The sequence below is a fragment of the Oryctolagus cuniculus genome, chromosome 6, assembly GCF_964237555.1.
Source record: "Oryctolagus cuniculus chromosome 6, mOryCun1.1, whole genome shotgun sequence".
NCBI classification, from domain to species: Eukaryota; Metazoa; Chordata; class Mammalia; order Lagomorpha; family Leporidae; genus Oryctolagus; species Oryctolagus cuniculus.
In genome coordinates, this window is record NC_091437.1 from 68,634,515 (window position 1) to 68,650,703 (window position 16,189).

Below are 16,189 nucleotides of genomic sequence, written 5' to 3' on the forward strand. Positions count from 1 at the left end.
TTGCTTGTCTGTGGGGTTGGAGGTATTGAGACAGGCTGTGCCTTCCTTCTGTGGGGCAGAGACTTAGTTGCCATTGAGAGAAGACAAATCCCAGGGCCCTGACCAGTTGTTTGTGGATCTGAGCCTTTTCTTGAGAAACTTTGTAGCCACTGTGTGCTGGGTGATTTAATTTTGGAGCCATTTACTACAGGTAGGACTCACTGTTAACAACTTGTTCACCCAGCAAGATTTGAGCTCCTGTGCCACTACCTACCTGAATAGGGTGCAGGAGGCATTAAAACCTTGAGGTAAAATTGTCCAGTGGTACCTTGAGGCTGCCTGAATTCAGGGACTTGGACATTCAAAAGAGGAAAACCTTCGGATTATTCCTCTTCAGGATACAAATGAAGGTGTCCTTTGAATCCAGAACAGAAAACCAGCCTGAGTGGTGGTATGTGGGGTGTGCGGGTAAGCCCCACTGTGTATAAACCCAGAGCTGTCTCGTTGATGTCACCGCGTCCTGCACACAACAGCATTCAGACTGGGAAGATGGGGTTATTATAAGAGGATTGGTATGACCTTATGAGTCCTGTTTGGAAAAAAAATTTTTTTGATAAAGATTTATTCATCTATTTACTTGAAAGGCAAGGTTATAGAGAGGCAGAGGCAAAGGCAGAGAGAGAGGTCTTCCATCTACTGGTTTACTCCTCAAATGGCTCCGATGACCAGAGCTGGGCCAATCTGAAGTCAGGAACCTGGAGCTTCTTTTGGGTCTCCTATGTGGGTGCAGGGGCCCAAGTAATTAGGCCACTTTCCATTCCTTTCCCAGGTGCATTAACAGGGAGCTGGATTGGAAGTGGAACAGCCAGAACTTGAACTGGCTCCCATATGGGATGCTGGCACTGCAGGCAATGGCTTTACCTGCTACTCCTGTGGAAAAGTTTTTGACAATTGGCTGAATCCCTTCTTGGGTGTCCTTTTTTTTTTTTTTTTAAAGTTTTTACAGTTTATTAATTCCCATGAAAAATTCACACAATCACCATAGATGAAGTCACTGTAAACTCTCTACTCCTTCAGCTGTTATCCAATCTCCAGCTCACTTTTTGCCAGCACCAACATTGGCCTTGGCAGTTCCCCTGACCTTCTTTATCCTGTTCTTTTGCTCCTTTCGCAGTTTTCTTGAGGTCTTTTTTTCCTCATACAGACTATGTCTTGCAAGTCTGTGTTTGGGTTCATTTGTCGTAGCATAATCCAAGGAATAATAAATCATGCCAAAGCCTGTTGTCTTGCCGCCACCAAAACGAGTTCTGAATCAGATGCAAAGATGACATCAGGAGTGGTCTTGTATATTTTGGCTAGTTTTTCCCAAATCTCTGTCTTTGGCACAGCTGCCTTCCCAGAGTGGAGCACACCAATGACCATTTGTTTCCTCTGAAATAGTCGGTTAGTCATGAACTTCCTGGTCCAGATAGTTAATGTGTCATTCATGATGGTGGCGGACCCTCACACAGCCAGGGAGGGGGCCTCAGGTTTTAGGGGGATCGCAGAGTCTCTCTTGAGGGGAATATCTAGCAGCTGAGTTTTGTTTCCTATCCTGGGCCACTGTCTGTCCAATCTTCTGGCCTTACTGTTATCAGATGACAGGTCCTCCTACTTGAGTGCACACTGTGACTGTTATAAAAACACCAAGTTACCAGTCTGAGAAAGAGAACGTTTGTTATTAAGTGCAGGCCTATAGGAGAATGGGACAGGTCACGTCGAAATCAATATCCCTGTACGGAAAGGGGGTTGGGAATTTATGGAGTTTGAGTAATTGGGGTGGAACTGGGTGAAACAAAGCGACAGAACATGGCGGGTGCAGAGGAGACAGAGGGGTGGGGAACATCCTTTGAGCATGTGCCTTGGCAAAAATGTCTTGATGTAGATTGTATCTTCAAAGATGGCTGCAGGAATGTCATTGGAGGCATATATTTGACCTAATGAACCATAAGGTAACCTTATTAACCTGAATCAGTTTGCACAGGCTCAAGTTAAAAGGTTGGCTGCTTCTGGTTCTGTCCAGTTTTATCAGGGACCCTGGAAAGACAGGTCAGCAGATTTTTTTTTTTTTACCCAAAGCAACTATTATGGGATTGCAGGTTACTAAGCAATGGGTAGGCAAAAAAAAAGTATAGGCTATTCGTATGTTAGACAACCACGGGAAGCTTGCTGTTAAGCAAGGGGAGGGGATCCTTTGTTGGCCACAGTTTTATCTCTGGCAAGTGTTCCCATAAGGACCATCTATCTGCAAGTTCAGTATCCTGTGGGGGGAAAAAAAAGTTACTCAAGCATTTAATTTGCATAAGAGGTCTTGGCCTAAGAGAGGCATATGTCATTCTGACATATACAAAAAGTTGTGTTTTAGGGTTCAGCCCCCCAGCTTACATTCTGATGGTGGTATGAATGGCTGCTTTTGTGTTTCCCCAGATCCCCCAGTGGCCAGGATAGACTGCACAGCCTTGTAAGCAGATCTGGAGTTTACCCCTGAGCAGTGTTCTAAGAAGGCACAGGTGCCAGGCTTTTTGACCCTTGTTCCAAACATCCTCACTGTGCTCGCTTCGGCAGCACATATACCAAACATCCTTACCACTGGTGATTTGGGATTCATACAGCAGGGCCATGTTTGCATCCCTGGAGAATAGAAGGCGTCCAGGAGAAATTGGGGCCTGGGCAGTGGTTTGGGGCGGATTTGAGGGAGAGCCTCCTGCAGCAGAAGCTTCCTGGTCCACATGACTTCTTCCCTTTGCAGCCCTTTCATGGCACTCACACCTGTCATGGATGGGAGACCTCCTCATGGAGGGAGAAGAGAACGGGAATCTTTGTGTCACTGAATAAGGATTGAAGCAGGTGGTGAGGCACATTGCAGCTTGAGGGTGCCTCCCGTGCCTTGGGTGGGTTTCCCAGTTTGGAGTCAGCTGACAAATTAGATGCATCTCCTCCCAGGAGGCTGGGGGTGTAGTCGTCATCTTTGTAGCAGGATAAGCCTTAGCAGATGAAGATGTTAGAGTTTGTGTGAGCAGTCGCTGGCAGCTCGAAACTGCAACTGGTTCAGGACTCTGCGGGAAGGAACTGGAGGGGAAAGCTTTGATTTGTTGAGTGCGGAAGCAGGGCAAAGACATTGATTGGTTAAGTTTGAGCAGTGTCCTTATTTGAATTGTTCTGTGGGAAGCTCCCTCCTGACATTGTCATCAGCGCCCAGTTGGTGGTGGTTGTGATCAGCTAAGCTTGTTTGACTTTGTTAGGAACCCAGGTCCTGGCCGAGTCAGCCTGACGGTCTCTCATAGAGTTTTCCAGTGTCTTCCTTGGTGGGCACATTCAGAGAGGACCTAAAGTTCCCCTCAGAACTCTCCTGTGTTGTGAGGCTGGCAGATGGCTTTCTCAGCTATTAAAAAGATTGGGGGTGGTGGTGGGGGCTGGAGTTGTTGCACAGCAGGTTAAGCCACCGCCTCCAACACCAGTATCCCGTATGAATGCTGGGTCATGTTCTGGCTGCTCCACTTCTGATCCAGTTCCCTGCTAATGTGCTGGGAAAGCAGTAGAGGATGGACCAAGTCCTTGGGCCCCTTCCGTTCACATGGGAATCACAGATGGAGTTCCAGGCTCCTGGCTTCAGCTTGACCATTGTGGCCATTTGGGGAATGACCACCTGATGGAAGATTCTCTCTCTCTCTCTTTCTCTATGTCTCTCTCTCCCTTTAACTCTGCCTTTCAAATAAATAAATCTTTTAAAAGATTTATGGGGGAGTATTTGATGCCATGGTTAAGATGCCACTTGGGACACCCACATCCTATATAAGAGTGCCAGGTTCCAGCCCCCTGCTAATATGTACTTGGGAGGTTCAGGTACTTGGGTCCCTGCCATCCATACACACTGGAGATGTGAATTGAGCCCTAGCTCCTGGCTTCAGCATGGCCCATTTCTGGCTGTCGAAGGTATTTGGAGACTGAATCAGTGAATGGCAGATGTTCTTTCTCTCTACCTTTTTAAATAAATAAACTTTAAAAAAGAAGAAGAAAAAAATTTAAGAGGTTTATAGACATGGGCATTCGGTATAGCAGTTGAGCTGGATGGGACTTTCAATTACCTGCTAATGTGTATCCTGGGAGGCAGCAATGATGGCTGCATTGAGTCCTTGCCTCGTCTGTGGGACACCTGAATAGAGTCCCCAGCTTGGGCCTGGCATGGCTGTTGTGGACTGTTGGGAGTGCCTGTTTCTCTCACCCTTTCTCTCTCTGCTTTGCAAATAAACATAGAATTTTTAAAATGATTTACATCATATGAAAAGGACAAAACATTCTGAAAGAAATGGGGTAGAAGGAAATGTCCCTTTATTTCTAATAGGGAGAATCAAGACACTGTTTAAAAATATGTTTATTTGAAAGGCAGAATAACAGAGAGAGAGAGAGGGAGAGAGAGAGAGATATCTTCCATTCACTGATTTACTCCCCAAATGCCTACAAAGGATTGGGCCAGGCAGAAGCTGGAGCCAGGAACCCTGTCTGCATCTCCCACATGGGTGGCAGGGCCCAAGAAATTGAGCCATCTTCTGCATTTCCCAAGTGTGTTACCAGGAAGCTGGATCAGATGTGGAGTAGCTGGGACTCAAACCAGTGCCCTGATGTGGATGTGGGTGTTGCCAGATGTTAACGTGCTGTGTGTGTCATAGGCCCACTCTGAAGCCACTTATTTTTATTTCACTTTTGCCTTTACAGGTCAGGGAGTACACCTGGCCAGGCGTGAGGGGGATGTTCCTGGGGATGGTAAAGTGCTCTGGGAATGTGTGCTGAGGAAATGATGCTCTGATGATAATACACAGGGATGTTTGATCCAGTAAATGCAGAGCATGCAAAAGTGAAAACAGAACCGACACTGTGGGTAGTGGGTAAAGCCATTGCCTGTGGCACCAGCATCCTGTATGGGTGCTGGTTCATGTCCTGGCTGCTCCACTTCTGATGCAGCTCTGTGCTAATGGCCTGGGAAAAGCAATGGAAGTTGGCCCAAATGTTTGAGACCCTGCCACCCATGTGGGAGACCCAGATGAAGCTCCTGGCTTCAGCCTGGCCCAGCCCTGGCCGTTATGGCCATCTGGGAAGTGAACTAGTAGGTTGAAGATTTCTCGCTGTCTCTCCCTCTCTTTCTGTGACTCTGACTTTCAATTAAATAAATCTTTTTTTTTTTTTTTTGTAAATAGTAAAAATAACCTAAATGTCTACTGGTAAATTAATTAGATAATTTGCCCATACAATAAAATACTGGGCAACATTAAAAATGTTGAGTATGATGCAGTTATTGGTATAATTTTAAAATTTAAATATAAGAATATTTGCATATGAAAGGTCTGAAAAGACAGCAAAAAGTTAACCAAACTTTATCTGGTAATAGAAGTTAGATTAACATTGTTCTCTTGCTCATTGATCTTTTCTAATTTGCCTTTAAAATTAAATTTTGGAGCCTGTGCTGTGGCATAGCAGGTAAAGCCGCTACCTAAGTGCTGGCATCCCACACGGGAGCTGATTAGAGTCCTGGCTGCTCCACTTCAGATCCAGCTCACTCCAGAAGATAGCCCACACCCTTGGGCTCTTGCACTCATGTAGGAGATCCGAGAAGCTCCATGCTCCTTGCTTTGGATTGGCCCAGCTCTGGCCATTGCAGCCAGTTGGGGAGTGAAAGATGGAAGCCTCTGCCTCTCTCTGACTCTGCCTTTCAAATAAATAAATAAATCTTTATAAAAAATAAACTTAATAAGAAAATAGAGGGCCCACAAGTTCCAAGCTGTGACTGTGGCCCAAGGATGTGGGAGGAGGGTGAGGGAGAGTGAATCATGCCTTCAGGCTGTCCTCTGGCTCTTGTTGGAAGGTTGTGCAGCCTGCCTTCCTGGGCCCTGTGCTAGCAAAGCCATGCCTGGGTGTCCCCAGAGCCTCTGCTGCTGCGCATATCAGTGCTCTTTTCCCCAAGACATGAAGATGGCCCAGGGTGATGACAGAACTGGGACCCAAGAGCGTCCCTTCCAGGCAGGCCAGGTTGTCTCCCACCTGTTCCCACAGTGAGCATGTCAGAGCCTCCTAAGATCTGACTCTTGCTCACCTGTGAGATGGGAGTTTGGCCCAGTGACTGTGTCACTCCAAGTTCAGAGTCGTGCATTTCTGTCACTCTGGTTTTGTTTCCTGATTTCAGGTGTTGTTTGAGGGGACCGTGCTTTGCCCAGGGTAGGTGCATGACAGATACCTGCTCAGGAACTGAGACATTGTGCAGAAATACTTAACTTGAAAGGCCCAGAACCTTGGATTGTGACAGGGTTGCTTCTCAGTCATCCCATCGTGGGAAGGTCCTACTGACCAGGGCTGGGTTTGCCGTTACAGGGGTCTGTGACATTCAGGGATGTGGCCGTGTTCTTCAGCCAGGATGAGTGGTTGCACCTGGACTCTGCCCAGAGACGCTTGTACCGGGAGGTGATGCTGGAGAACTACAGCAACCTGCTTTCACTCGGTAAGGAGCTTTTCTCCCGGTTCAGTCTGCCACGGGAACATTTCAGCCCTCTCCAAGGGGGACGTCTGAGGGTATAGCTACGATCAGTCCACGGATGGGCTCAGAGATTGGTAGTTGCTGTTCCTATCATCTGTATGGAGTGGTCTCACCTCAGCAGAATCGACGAAGGGCATCTTTTCTGTGCTTTTCCTGTCTCCTGGGTCCCCCTCCCCACCCCAGATCTGTCTGCTGGGTCCCACAGGCAGAAGTGCATAGCCTGAGCCCTGACTTTTCTCTTGGCCCTCAGCTAGGTGGCCAGCTTTAAGCCTTCTCTGAACAAACTTCCTCCTTGCTTGCATTGTTCTTGGCACTCTGTGAACTTTGTGGCTGGATCTCTGTGCCCCTGTGTGTGACAGCAAACCATGGTAATGCTGGCTTGAGTCATGCCTGCCATTTTGTTCTCTCAGAACGTCACTGACCACCTGCCAGCCTAACTGGGCCACTGTCCAGCCGTAAAGTTTTTTTTATCACAAGCCTGGCTGATAAGGTCAGCACACCTGAGGGACTGACTCCTAAAGCAATATGAAAGGAGTGTTGTCATACTGCTGCCCCAGCTCCCCATTAACTTGTAAATGTATCATCTTGGCCCTTCTGGTGTTGTGTGTAGAACAAGTCTCGGTACAGCTGTGCTTAGATCACCTGTCTGCCCTGTTCTGGAATCCCAAGTGTGAGTTGCACTAATAAACTGTTATTCTTATGTGGCGCATCCTTCATTTTTTTGGTCTCAGGGTTCTGTCTTGGTTTGGGGACCATCACATGCTGTGCCAGCCTTCAGACAGTTGACAAGCCAGTTAGGAGACTGACGGTGCAGAAGGCATGGGCAGAGGGAACATGACCAGGGGAAAGCCAGCAGTCTTGGGATTAATCCTGGTTGTCCCACAGCCTCGGTGTGGGGGAGGTGTGATGGAAGAAATCCCACAGTCTCTAGAGATTAATATTAGGTTATCTAAACAAAGTAGTAGGGAAGGAAGAATGGAAGAAAGTAAAACCCACCATTGCCATTGCTGCTGTGGTGTGACCTTTGCTTAATGCCGTAAGGGACAGTGTATGTGGAGCACTCCAAGCTAAGTGGGAGCTGGAGAAAGTGCAGAAGGTACTGGTGTAAGAATATGGTAGAAGGTTGGCATATTCCAACATTGGGTTCTGACCTGTTAACACATAAGATCCATCTGCTAGTGTTTTGATGGCTTATAAGGTTGCATGGGTACAGGGAAAACTGCTTCTGTGTCCAGGCCATAATAGCTGCAGAAGCCTAGCATGGGAAACAGTGGGACCCATGGGTAGCTGACTCCTCTGATTAGGAGGACTTTTTTCTTGTAAAGTATCAGATATAAGCCCTATTAGGTGAACCCAGCTTGGCTGGTTGGGCTGAAGTCCTGAAAAAAAAAATCAGTGTAAGTACCTGGTTGACTGATGTGCCTGTTCCTTGTGAGCACAAGGGAGCCCTGGCTGCAGCCACAGTACCATCTGTGTCTGGGCTGTACACCAAGACACGGTGCTGCCAGATAGAAAGTGTCCCTGTTTCAAATACCACAAATGCTTAGCCCAGGGGAAGGCACAACTAAATTCAGCATCTGCTAGATGTGTGCAAGGTTGCCATCACAAGTTCCTACTAATAGTTTTTTTTTTTTTTTTTTTAAATCCTTAGTTGTGGCTTGATGTTGTTTTGTTGTTTTTGCTGCTGGGGCCTGCTTCTGATGATTACTATGTTTTGGGTAATCATCCTCTGTCTCTTTTTGTGCCTGTACAAGTAGCAGATGGGTTTGTGCAAGCCTCAGAACGCCAGAGCTGGAGTGTGTGAAAGCAAACAACGCTGCCTTAAACCTTACCTGCTCTGTTTTACCCTCTCTTTCTCAGAGGATGCTGAACACCTGTCGCCTGACCTTCACCCTTCACCCAGACAGCTTAAGTGTCATCACAGGCTTTTCTGATAGGGTCAGAAAACCCACCAGGGCACCTGAGGGGCCAACTCCTAAAGCATATGTAAAGGAATGCCATAACCCAAGCTCCACACCAGTTCCCCGTCATCACTTTGTTTGATGCATTGCCTCTTCTGCTGTTCTTTAAGGAAAAAGCTTTGCTATAAGCTGCACCCAGATCGCCGGTCCACCTTGGTCTAGTATCTTCTATGTAATAAACTCTTACTCTTATATAAAGCTTCCTTCTTCTTCAGCTTCAGGATTCATCGCTCTGCTGACGCTCAGCCAGCCAGCATGGCCACTAACGTCTTTTTCTTGTTTACAAACAGGGATCCTCTTTTCCAAGCCAAAGGTCATCTCCCAATTAGAGCAAGCAGACCACTGGCTGGTGAAAAAGGAAGTGCCTCGAGGCACCCGTCTAGGTGAGTGACCGGGCTGTTGGGAGCTGAGTGTGGCATTTGCTGACTGTCTCAGGGCAGTTCCAAGATGCCGGCTGGGTATCCCCTTGCTGGGCCAGGCCCGGTGGGAAATGCTGGGAAGGACAGGGCCCCGTCTCCTTTTTAATTACTTGATCCATCAGGTTCAGAGGGAGAGTTGCATTTTGGGTTGTATTTTTGTCAAATATCTCTTGCAATTTGCAGGATATGTAATGTAATATGTAACATGTAAAGTTTTCTAATTCTTACACCTTGCACATTTTTCTTTGCTTTCACTGGATTGTTTGTTTTGTTCAGTTATTTTGCTTTAGTGGTTTGAACCTACAATACACCCCCTAGTTGTTCCATCTTGGGCTTTTGTTTTCATTTGTTGTTTGAAGCTCATATCACTTGGTTCAGCAGAAAAAAGGCAGATATGCTTATAGGACTAAGTATGTACAGGCGTGGAAGACAAACTGCAGGTAGCAAAATGTAGGGATGGAATTTAAGCAGAAGGTCTGTAAACCTTCACCGTGCTGTTCTTCTGTTTGTCTTGTGAGAGATTTCACAAGGACTCTCCCTCCATCACCAAAACGCTGCTGCTTCATTAGCACCCGTGTTCTACACCCATGTTCTATGCTACCTCGAGTCCTGCCTTTGTTTCTGCCCCTAGAGGTCGGCTCTCTGGAGCTTTGCTGCTTACCCAGCTTTTCTTTCTCAGTGTGTCAGTTCAGTCTGGTGCTTTCATTCTTGAACTCTTGTCTTCGTATATTTCCTTTTGGTTTGACCAAGATTTTTTTTTAAAATATAGTTTTAAGAAAGATTCATGTGCGACTGTTTGTGCATGGACAAAATCAGTTCTTCCTTCTCTCCCCTGGGGATGGACTTCTTGATCTAGAATCCTGGGGTGAGTTTTATCCCATCCAGGTTGTCCAGACTCTGCTCCCCTGTCTTGGTCACAGTATTGTTGATACAAAGCCCTTTGTTACTCTGATTCTCTCTCCTGTGTACAGCACCTTGTCCCGAGAATCTCACAGAGTCTTTTATTTATCTTTGGAACTCAGAAACTTTCTTAGCTTGTGTCATGATAGAAGCATTATTTCTTTAATGTTGTGGAAGGATCCACTTAGCTCCTTGCTTTGAAAACCCAAGTCCTTTTTTGCACTCAAGGGATCTTTTGTATCTACTACACATTTGCATGTACTCTGCCACATGCCACCAACAATTTGAGGGAACAAGGACATAATCAAACAGAAATTACATCAGAAACCTAGAAAATGATTGTATCAATGGTAAAGACCGAAATGGTACTTATAGAAGAGCTTCAGATTTGAGTCTGAGCTTTCTGGTTGGCTAAGAAATCGTTAGTGTCAAATTGATTTGTTCTTTTGGAAATGTTTTTAAAAATTGTTTTAACTTGTATAATATATACATAGTATTGTAAAATTGGAAGAGCAAAAAATAACTAAAGTTTTGCTAGCCATGATGTACTATTGTTAGTAATTTACTCTTGATCAACTTGGATTGTGAATTTTTTTTTTAAGATTTCAACAGTTTGCACTCAAGGAGTTCTCTATTTATTTATTTATTTATTATTTATTTGAAAATCAGAGTACACAGAGAAGGAGAGGCAGAGAGAGAGAGAGAGAGAGAGAGAAGGAGAGGCAGTAAGAGAAAGAGAGAGAGAAAGAGAGAGACAACTTCCATCCGCTGGTTCACTCCCCAGGTGGCTGCAACAGCTGGAGCTGTGCCAGTCCGAAGCCAGGAGCCAGGAGCTTCTTCCAGGTCTCCCACGTGGGTGCAGGGGCCCAAGCACTTGGGCCATCTTCTGCTGCTTTCCCAAGCCATAGCAGAGAGCTGGATTGGAAGTGGAGCAGCTGGGACTCGAACCGGTGCCCATATGGGATGCCGCCACTGCAGGCAGCGGCTTTACCTGCTATACCACAGCACTGGCCCTGAATTTTTTTTAAAGATTTATTTATTTATTTGAAAGGCAGAGTTGCGGAGAGGCAGAGGCAGAGAGAGAGAGAGAAGTCTTCCATCCACTGATTCACTGCCCAGATGGCTACAATGGCTGGAGCTCCGCTGATCTGAAGCCAGGAGCTAGGAGCTTTTTCCAGGTCTCCTATGTGGGTGCAGGGACCCAAGAACTTGGGCCATCTTTTTCTGCTTTCCCAGGCCATAGAAGAGAGCTGGATTGAAAGTGGAGCAGCTGGGACTCGAACTGGTGCCCACATGGGATGCAGGCACTGCAGGTGGTGGCTTTACCCACTATGCCCTGGCGCCAGCTCTGGATTGTGAATTTGAGTGTGATTATGTATGAGATTGACCACACTGGTTATACATGCTGTTGCTGAGCCTGTTTTTAATTGTGAATGTGCTTCAATTTGTCAATCCCCAGGAAATAGAGGTCTCCCATAATTAAAATACTCTCTTGTGTTGTTAAACCATGTTTTATCAATCTTCCTTTTGAAATTTAGCTTCCGGTGTTTCTTTATTACTAATATTAATGAGCTGGCCATGAGAATACAAAGGCATAACATACAAAGCAAATAATTACAGCCCAGAGGTATGAGTATTGTAATTGGAAAGGTGAGGACTTTGAATTCAGAATCCACACAGGATTTTTGAAATACTATTCAAATCCATTGACTATCAAATCCATTGAATAATCAATGAAATTCAAACAGAACATTTTTTCTCTTATTAAATTACCACGGACTAGGAAATACATACCTTACGTGCTGCTACTCCTTTGAGTGATAAGCAGTGTCTTTATAGTGAGATTTTGATTGGTGCCATCTTTCTCGAGGATGGCCTGGCTTGTTAAATGCTTCCAAGGTTACAGATTTATCTTAAGAAAATATTCCAATAGCTTCAAAATTGCAATGATACTATAAAAGAATGGTTGTTGTAGCACGAGGGATTACTGCTAGAATGGAAGATAAGTGACCATCAGAAGGAGATTTGTGAAATGATGTGTTTGTGCCTTGGACATAGAAAGCAGCCATAAAATGACAATGTCAGCTTAGACTGATCAATCTGGAGAGAAGTCTAGTTTTCTAAGTGAAGTAGAGATGGGGACAGCTGAGTGCCAACCCTTCTTTATTTTTTAAATAAAAGTGATTTTTGCTGTACAGAAAATTACCGTGAGCTAAATCTATTTTCTTTTGCATAGTTTTCTTACAGTTATATGTTTTTCTTTCAGTGAGGACAATAAAACAAATATATTTTCTTTCATGAAATACATTGACTTCTTTTGAATCAGTGGTTCCCTTTCTTACACTGTGCCCCCAGGTAATCAGAAAGATGGGCCTAGAGCTGTTCTTGAGAATGTCCTGTTCTTCTGTTACTCACAGGCATCATGATGTGACTTCTGTCTCCTTAGAGCTGCCCATGCCCAAAGCTGGGACTCCTCTTTGAGTCCTCCCTCACTTCCTCTGTGTGCTAGTTCATGGATGAGGATTCTTGGCAGTTCCACCTCCAGAACATCCCAGATGTGCCCGCCCCTTTGCCTCCCCACCCTGGCGTACCAGTGCCAGCCAGCACCACGCTGCCCAGGAAGCCTGCAGCAGCCTCCTCTGCACTTGCCCTAGTCCTCGCTTCCCCAGCCCCCACTTTGGCACACAGCCAACAAGCAGAGTGATGCTTTTGGAACAAGACCGGGTCACATTGTATTGCTTCTAATCTCCAGAAATGCTTAGAAGAAATTCCAAACACCTTGTATCCCCTCAGATGCTCTTGGTCCGGCCTCTGCCTGCCTCCCCTCCTCATCTGATGGCACCCTGCCTGGTAAACTCTGCTTAAGCCACACTTCTTTACTTTGTGGAATACAGAGAGCTTATTTCTGCCTCAGGGCCTTGTGGAATCATCATTGTACCCAAGATTTGCCTGGCCAGCACTTGTTTTTAAAACCTCATCTTTAATTTCATTTTTTCATCACTTAGTTAAAAATATCAGCTCATTCACTCATGACACATCACCTTGCTTTTGTTTGTTTTCTTAAAGTTGTCAGCACCCTAGTACCTCTTTGTTGGTTTCGTTACTTGGTCATTGCCAATACCTTCCTACCAGAACATAAGCCTGTGAGATCTTGTGATTCCCAGTATTGACCTCTTTGTGGTGCAGTCCTGGTGGACACTCAGTAGATATAGCACAAGTGAGTGAGTGTCCATCCAGTGTGATTTGCAGCAGTATGATGAGATGCAGACTAGCACTGCCGGGGACCCAGCATTTCATAGAACTCTCCTAGGGCAGTGGTGCTCCTGCACCTCACTTTTAACCCCTCTGCAGTGTTCCCCTGGGACGTAGCTGACTGCACTGGAGGCTGAGCTGGAAGGGGGAGCTGAGTCATCACACAGTCTGTGCTCAGAAATGTCTCGAACCCGTGACCCACTCTGGACTCAAGCCCAGCTCGGCCTCTGCTGGAAGCGTCCCTCTGAGGCCGCCAGCCCACACAGGGTTTCTTCTCGTCCAGGCCTCCCACTGCCGTCCTGCTGCTTTCTCTTGTCCTTCTTGTTCCCATCCTTTCCTGAGATTGTGAGGCTGTTTGCTGTCCTTATGTATTTTGATGTCACTTTTCTTTATTCCAGCGCTAAAGAGACTTACATGTTATATTTATTTTAGGATGGGAAAGTTTGTTTGCAACCACAGTTCCTGAGGAAAAAAATCAGGAAGTCATGAAAAAACTCACAAACGGTCCTTTTGACTTCATGTTGAGAAACTCCTATATAAATGACAACAGGTTTGAGAAGCAACAAGGCAAAAAGAACACACTTTTCAGGAAAGCATTGGTTACCGTCAAAAAAACCTACCTGAGGGAAAGGAACTTTAAAGGCACTGAGCTTGGGAAAAATCTTGATCTGAAATCATCACTTACTAGGAAGCCCGGAATTGTTTCCAGGGGAAGGAAAGCCCGTTCCCAGCAGTACTCGATCCTGTTTAAACAACTAGGAGTTAACACAGTGCGTAAATGCTACAAGTGTAACATCTGTGGGAAGATCTTCCTCCACAGTTCTTCCCTGAGTAAGCACCAGAGAATCCATACTGGAGAGAAGCTCTATAAGTGTAAAGAATGCAGGAAAGCCTTTAGCCAAAGCTCGTCCCTCACCCAGCACCTCCGAGTGCACACTGGGGAGAAGCCCTACATCTGCCGCGAGTGCGGGAAAGCCTTCAGCTTCACCACTTCTCTCATTGGACACCAGAGGATGCATACCGGAGAGAGGCCCTACAAGTGTGAGGAGTGCGGGAAGACATTCAAGGGCAGTTCATCCCTCAATAACCACCAGCGAATCCACACTGGAGAAAAGCCCTACAAGTGTAACGAGTGCGGGAGAGCCTTCAGCCAGTGCTCGTCTCTCATCCAGCATCACAGAATTCACACTGGAGAGAAACCGTATGAGTGCGGGCAGTGCGGGAAAGCCTTTACTTCCATATCCCGGCTCAGCAGACACCACCGCATTCACACGGGGGAGAAGCCCTTTCACTGTAATGAGTGTGACAAAGTGTTCAGTTATCACTCGGCCCTTATTATACACCAGAGGACTCACACTGGAGAGAAACCGTACGCCTGCAAAGAATGTGGCAAAGCCTTCAGCCAAAGCTCAGCACTTATCCAGCATCAAAGGATTCACACTGGAGAAAAACCCTACAAGTGCAACGAGTGTGGGAAAGCCTTCTCGTGGATTTCACGGCTTAATATCCATCACAGAATTCACACTGGAGAGAAACCATATAGTTGCAAAGAATGTGGGAAAGCTTTCAGTTCCCACTCAGCAGTTAACACTCATCGGAAAATTCATACCGGAGAGAAACCTTACAAATGTAATGACTGTGAAAAAGCCTTCAACCAAAGCTCGGCTCTAATTCAGCACCAGAGAATCCACACGGGAGAGAAACCCTTTCACTGTGAAGTGTGCGGGAAGGCCTTCAGACAGAGTTCCTCCCTTATGACACACCTGAGAATTCACACAGGAGAAAAGCCTTACAAGTGCAAAGAATGTGGCAAAGCGTTTAGCCAGAGCTCGTCTCTCACCAATCACCAGAGGACCCACACTCGAGAAGAGCTGTGAGCAAAACGCACGTGGACTCTTCCAACCGAACCGCATTCCACACCGGATATCCAGGACACCCTGGGAAGAAGTGGTGCAGACTAGTTGACTGGGGGTAAAACTTCAGGAGTGAGGCCTCTCAGACATCAGAGATTCCGTGAGGAATGTTAGAAAAGCTTCTGGACAGTGCTCAGTTGGGTGTGCTTACAATGTCGCTGACTACAAAATCGAGAATATGGAAGACTGAAGGGTTAGTATTTCTTTTTTAGAGATGTATGGTAATAGCCCCCAACATTCACAAGCATTGCTAGAAAGCTGCTGATGTGTGTAAAAGTCCAGGCTGCAGATAAATGCAGCAATCGATTTTTAAAACTGCATTTGAGTATTATGCAAGCCAATTGTACTAGAAAGAATGCTTTTGGAAAAGAATTGTACACAGATGACCCGTAGCTACCTCACTGTCACTACAAAAAGACAATATTTTTTATTGATCTGAAAGCAGATTCTGTACTTGGTCTTTGTTAAAATGTTAGCATTGCTTCTCTGCTTTCTAAGCCTATTCACTATAGAAGAGAATCACTCTGTTGCTATGCAGGGGTTCTGTTTTTCGATTTTTCTTCTTGACTACTTGTTCCAAAGTCTAAAGTCATTTTATTTTTAAGTCACAAAGTGCATGGCATTTTTTTCACTTGTCTTTCTGAGGAAAGGATTGCCTTTGCTGCATTAAACTGAGAAGTAAAGATTATTCTGACAGTTACTGCCTTTGCAATTGAATTGATTATTAAGTGTTGTTAGACATTATCTCACAAAGTAGCCATAGGCAGCACAAGTTGGAGCCCCTGGGATGTGCCTGCTTGCTTGAGCGCTCTGGTTCCGACCACCAGGAAGGTCAAGAACACTAAGAGCTCAGGCCGTCCTCCATGGAGGTGAAGTGGATGCAGTGACCGCCACCCCCCCTTCCCCTCTCCCTGCCTCACAGGGTGCTCACTCCCTTCCCACATGCTGAAGGCCGCTGGGCAGAGATCCAGGCTCTAAATGCTGATGCTCTTTCCCCCCAGAAGTTGCATGTATGTCCTTCAGCAAGTTATTTACACTTCTCATGTGTAAATCATAGTATTAGCAATCTAAAGAGTTACCTCACAGGTCACATTGCTGATCTTTACAAAGGCTACCTTCGAGTTTTGCCAAGTTTACCAGCAATAGGCAAACACTTAAAAGCTGAAAACCCCATTTCATAAAACAGGGCTGGTTTCTTTCTCT

General features: G+C 45.9%; 1 protein-coding gene and 1 pseudogene across 4 annotated transcripts in view; one reads left to right on the forward strand and one right to left on the reverse strand.

Moving 5' to 3' along the window:
* Positions 1–15,686, forward strand: part of LOC100344772 (zinc finger protein 879) — a 21,573-nt gene extending 5,887 nt beyond the window's left edge. For all 4 annotated transcript variants that reach the window (XM_008274950.4, XM_051833767.2, XM_070076528.1 and 1 more), the window contains 3 exons: positions 6,379–6,505; positions 8,793–8,885; positions 13,506–15,686. In XM_008274950.4, the coding sequence (XP_008273172.1) occupies positions 6,379–6,505; positions 8,793–8,885; positions 13,506–14,950 (1,665 nt within the window). In that variant the 3' untranslated portion in view covers positions 14,951–15,686. The remainder of the gene's footprint in view (positions 1–6,378; positions 6,506–8,792; positions 8,886–13,505) is intronic.
* On the reverse strand, positions 957–1,542 carry LOC100340612 (small ribosomal subunit protein eS24-like; annotated as a pseudogene).
* Positions 15,687–16,189: the final 503 nt, after the last annotated feature.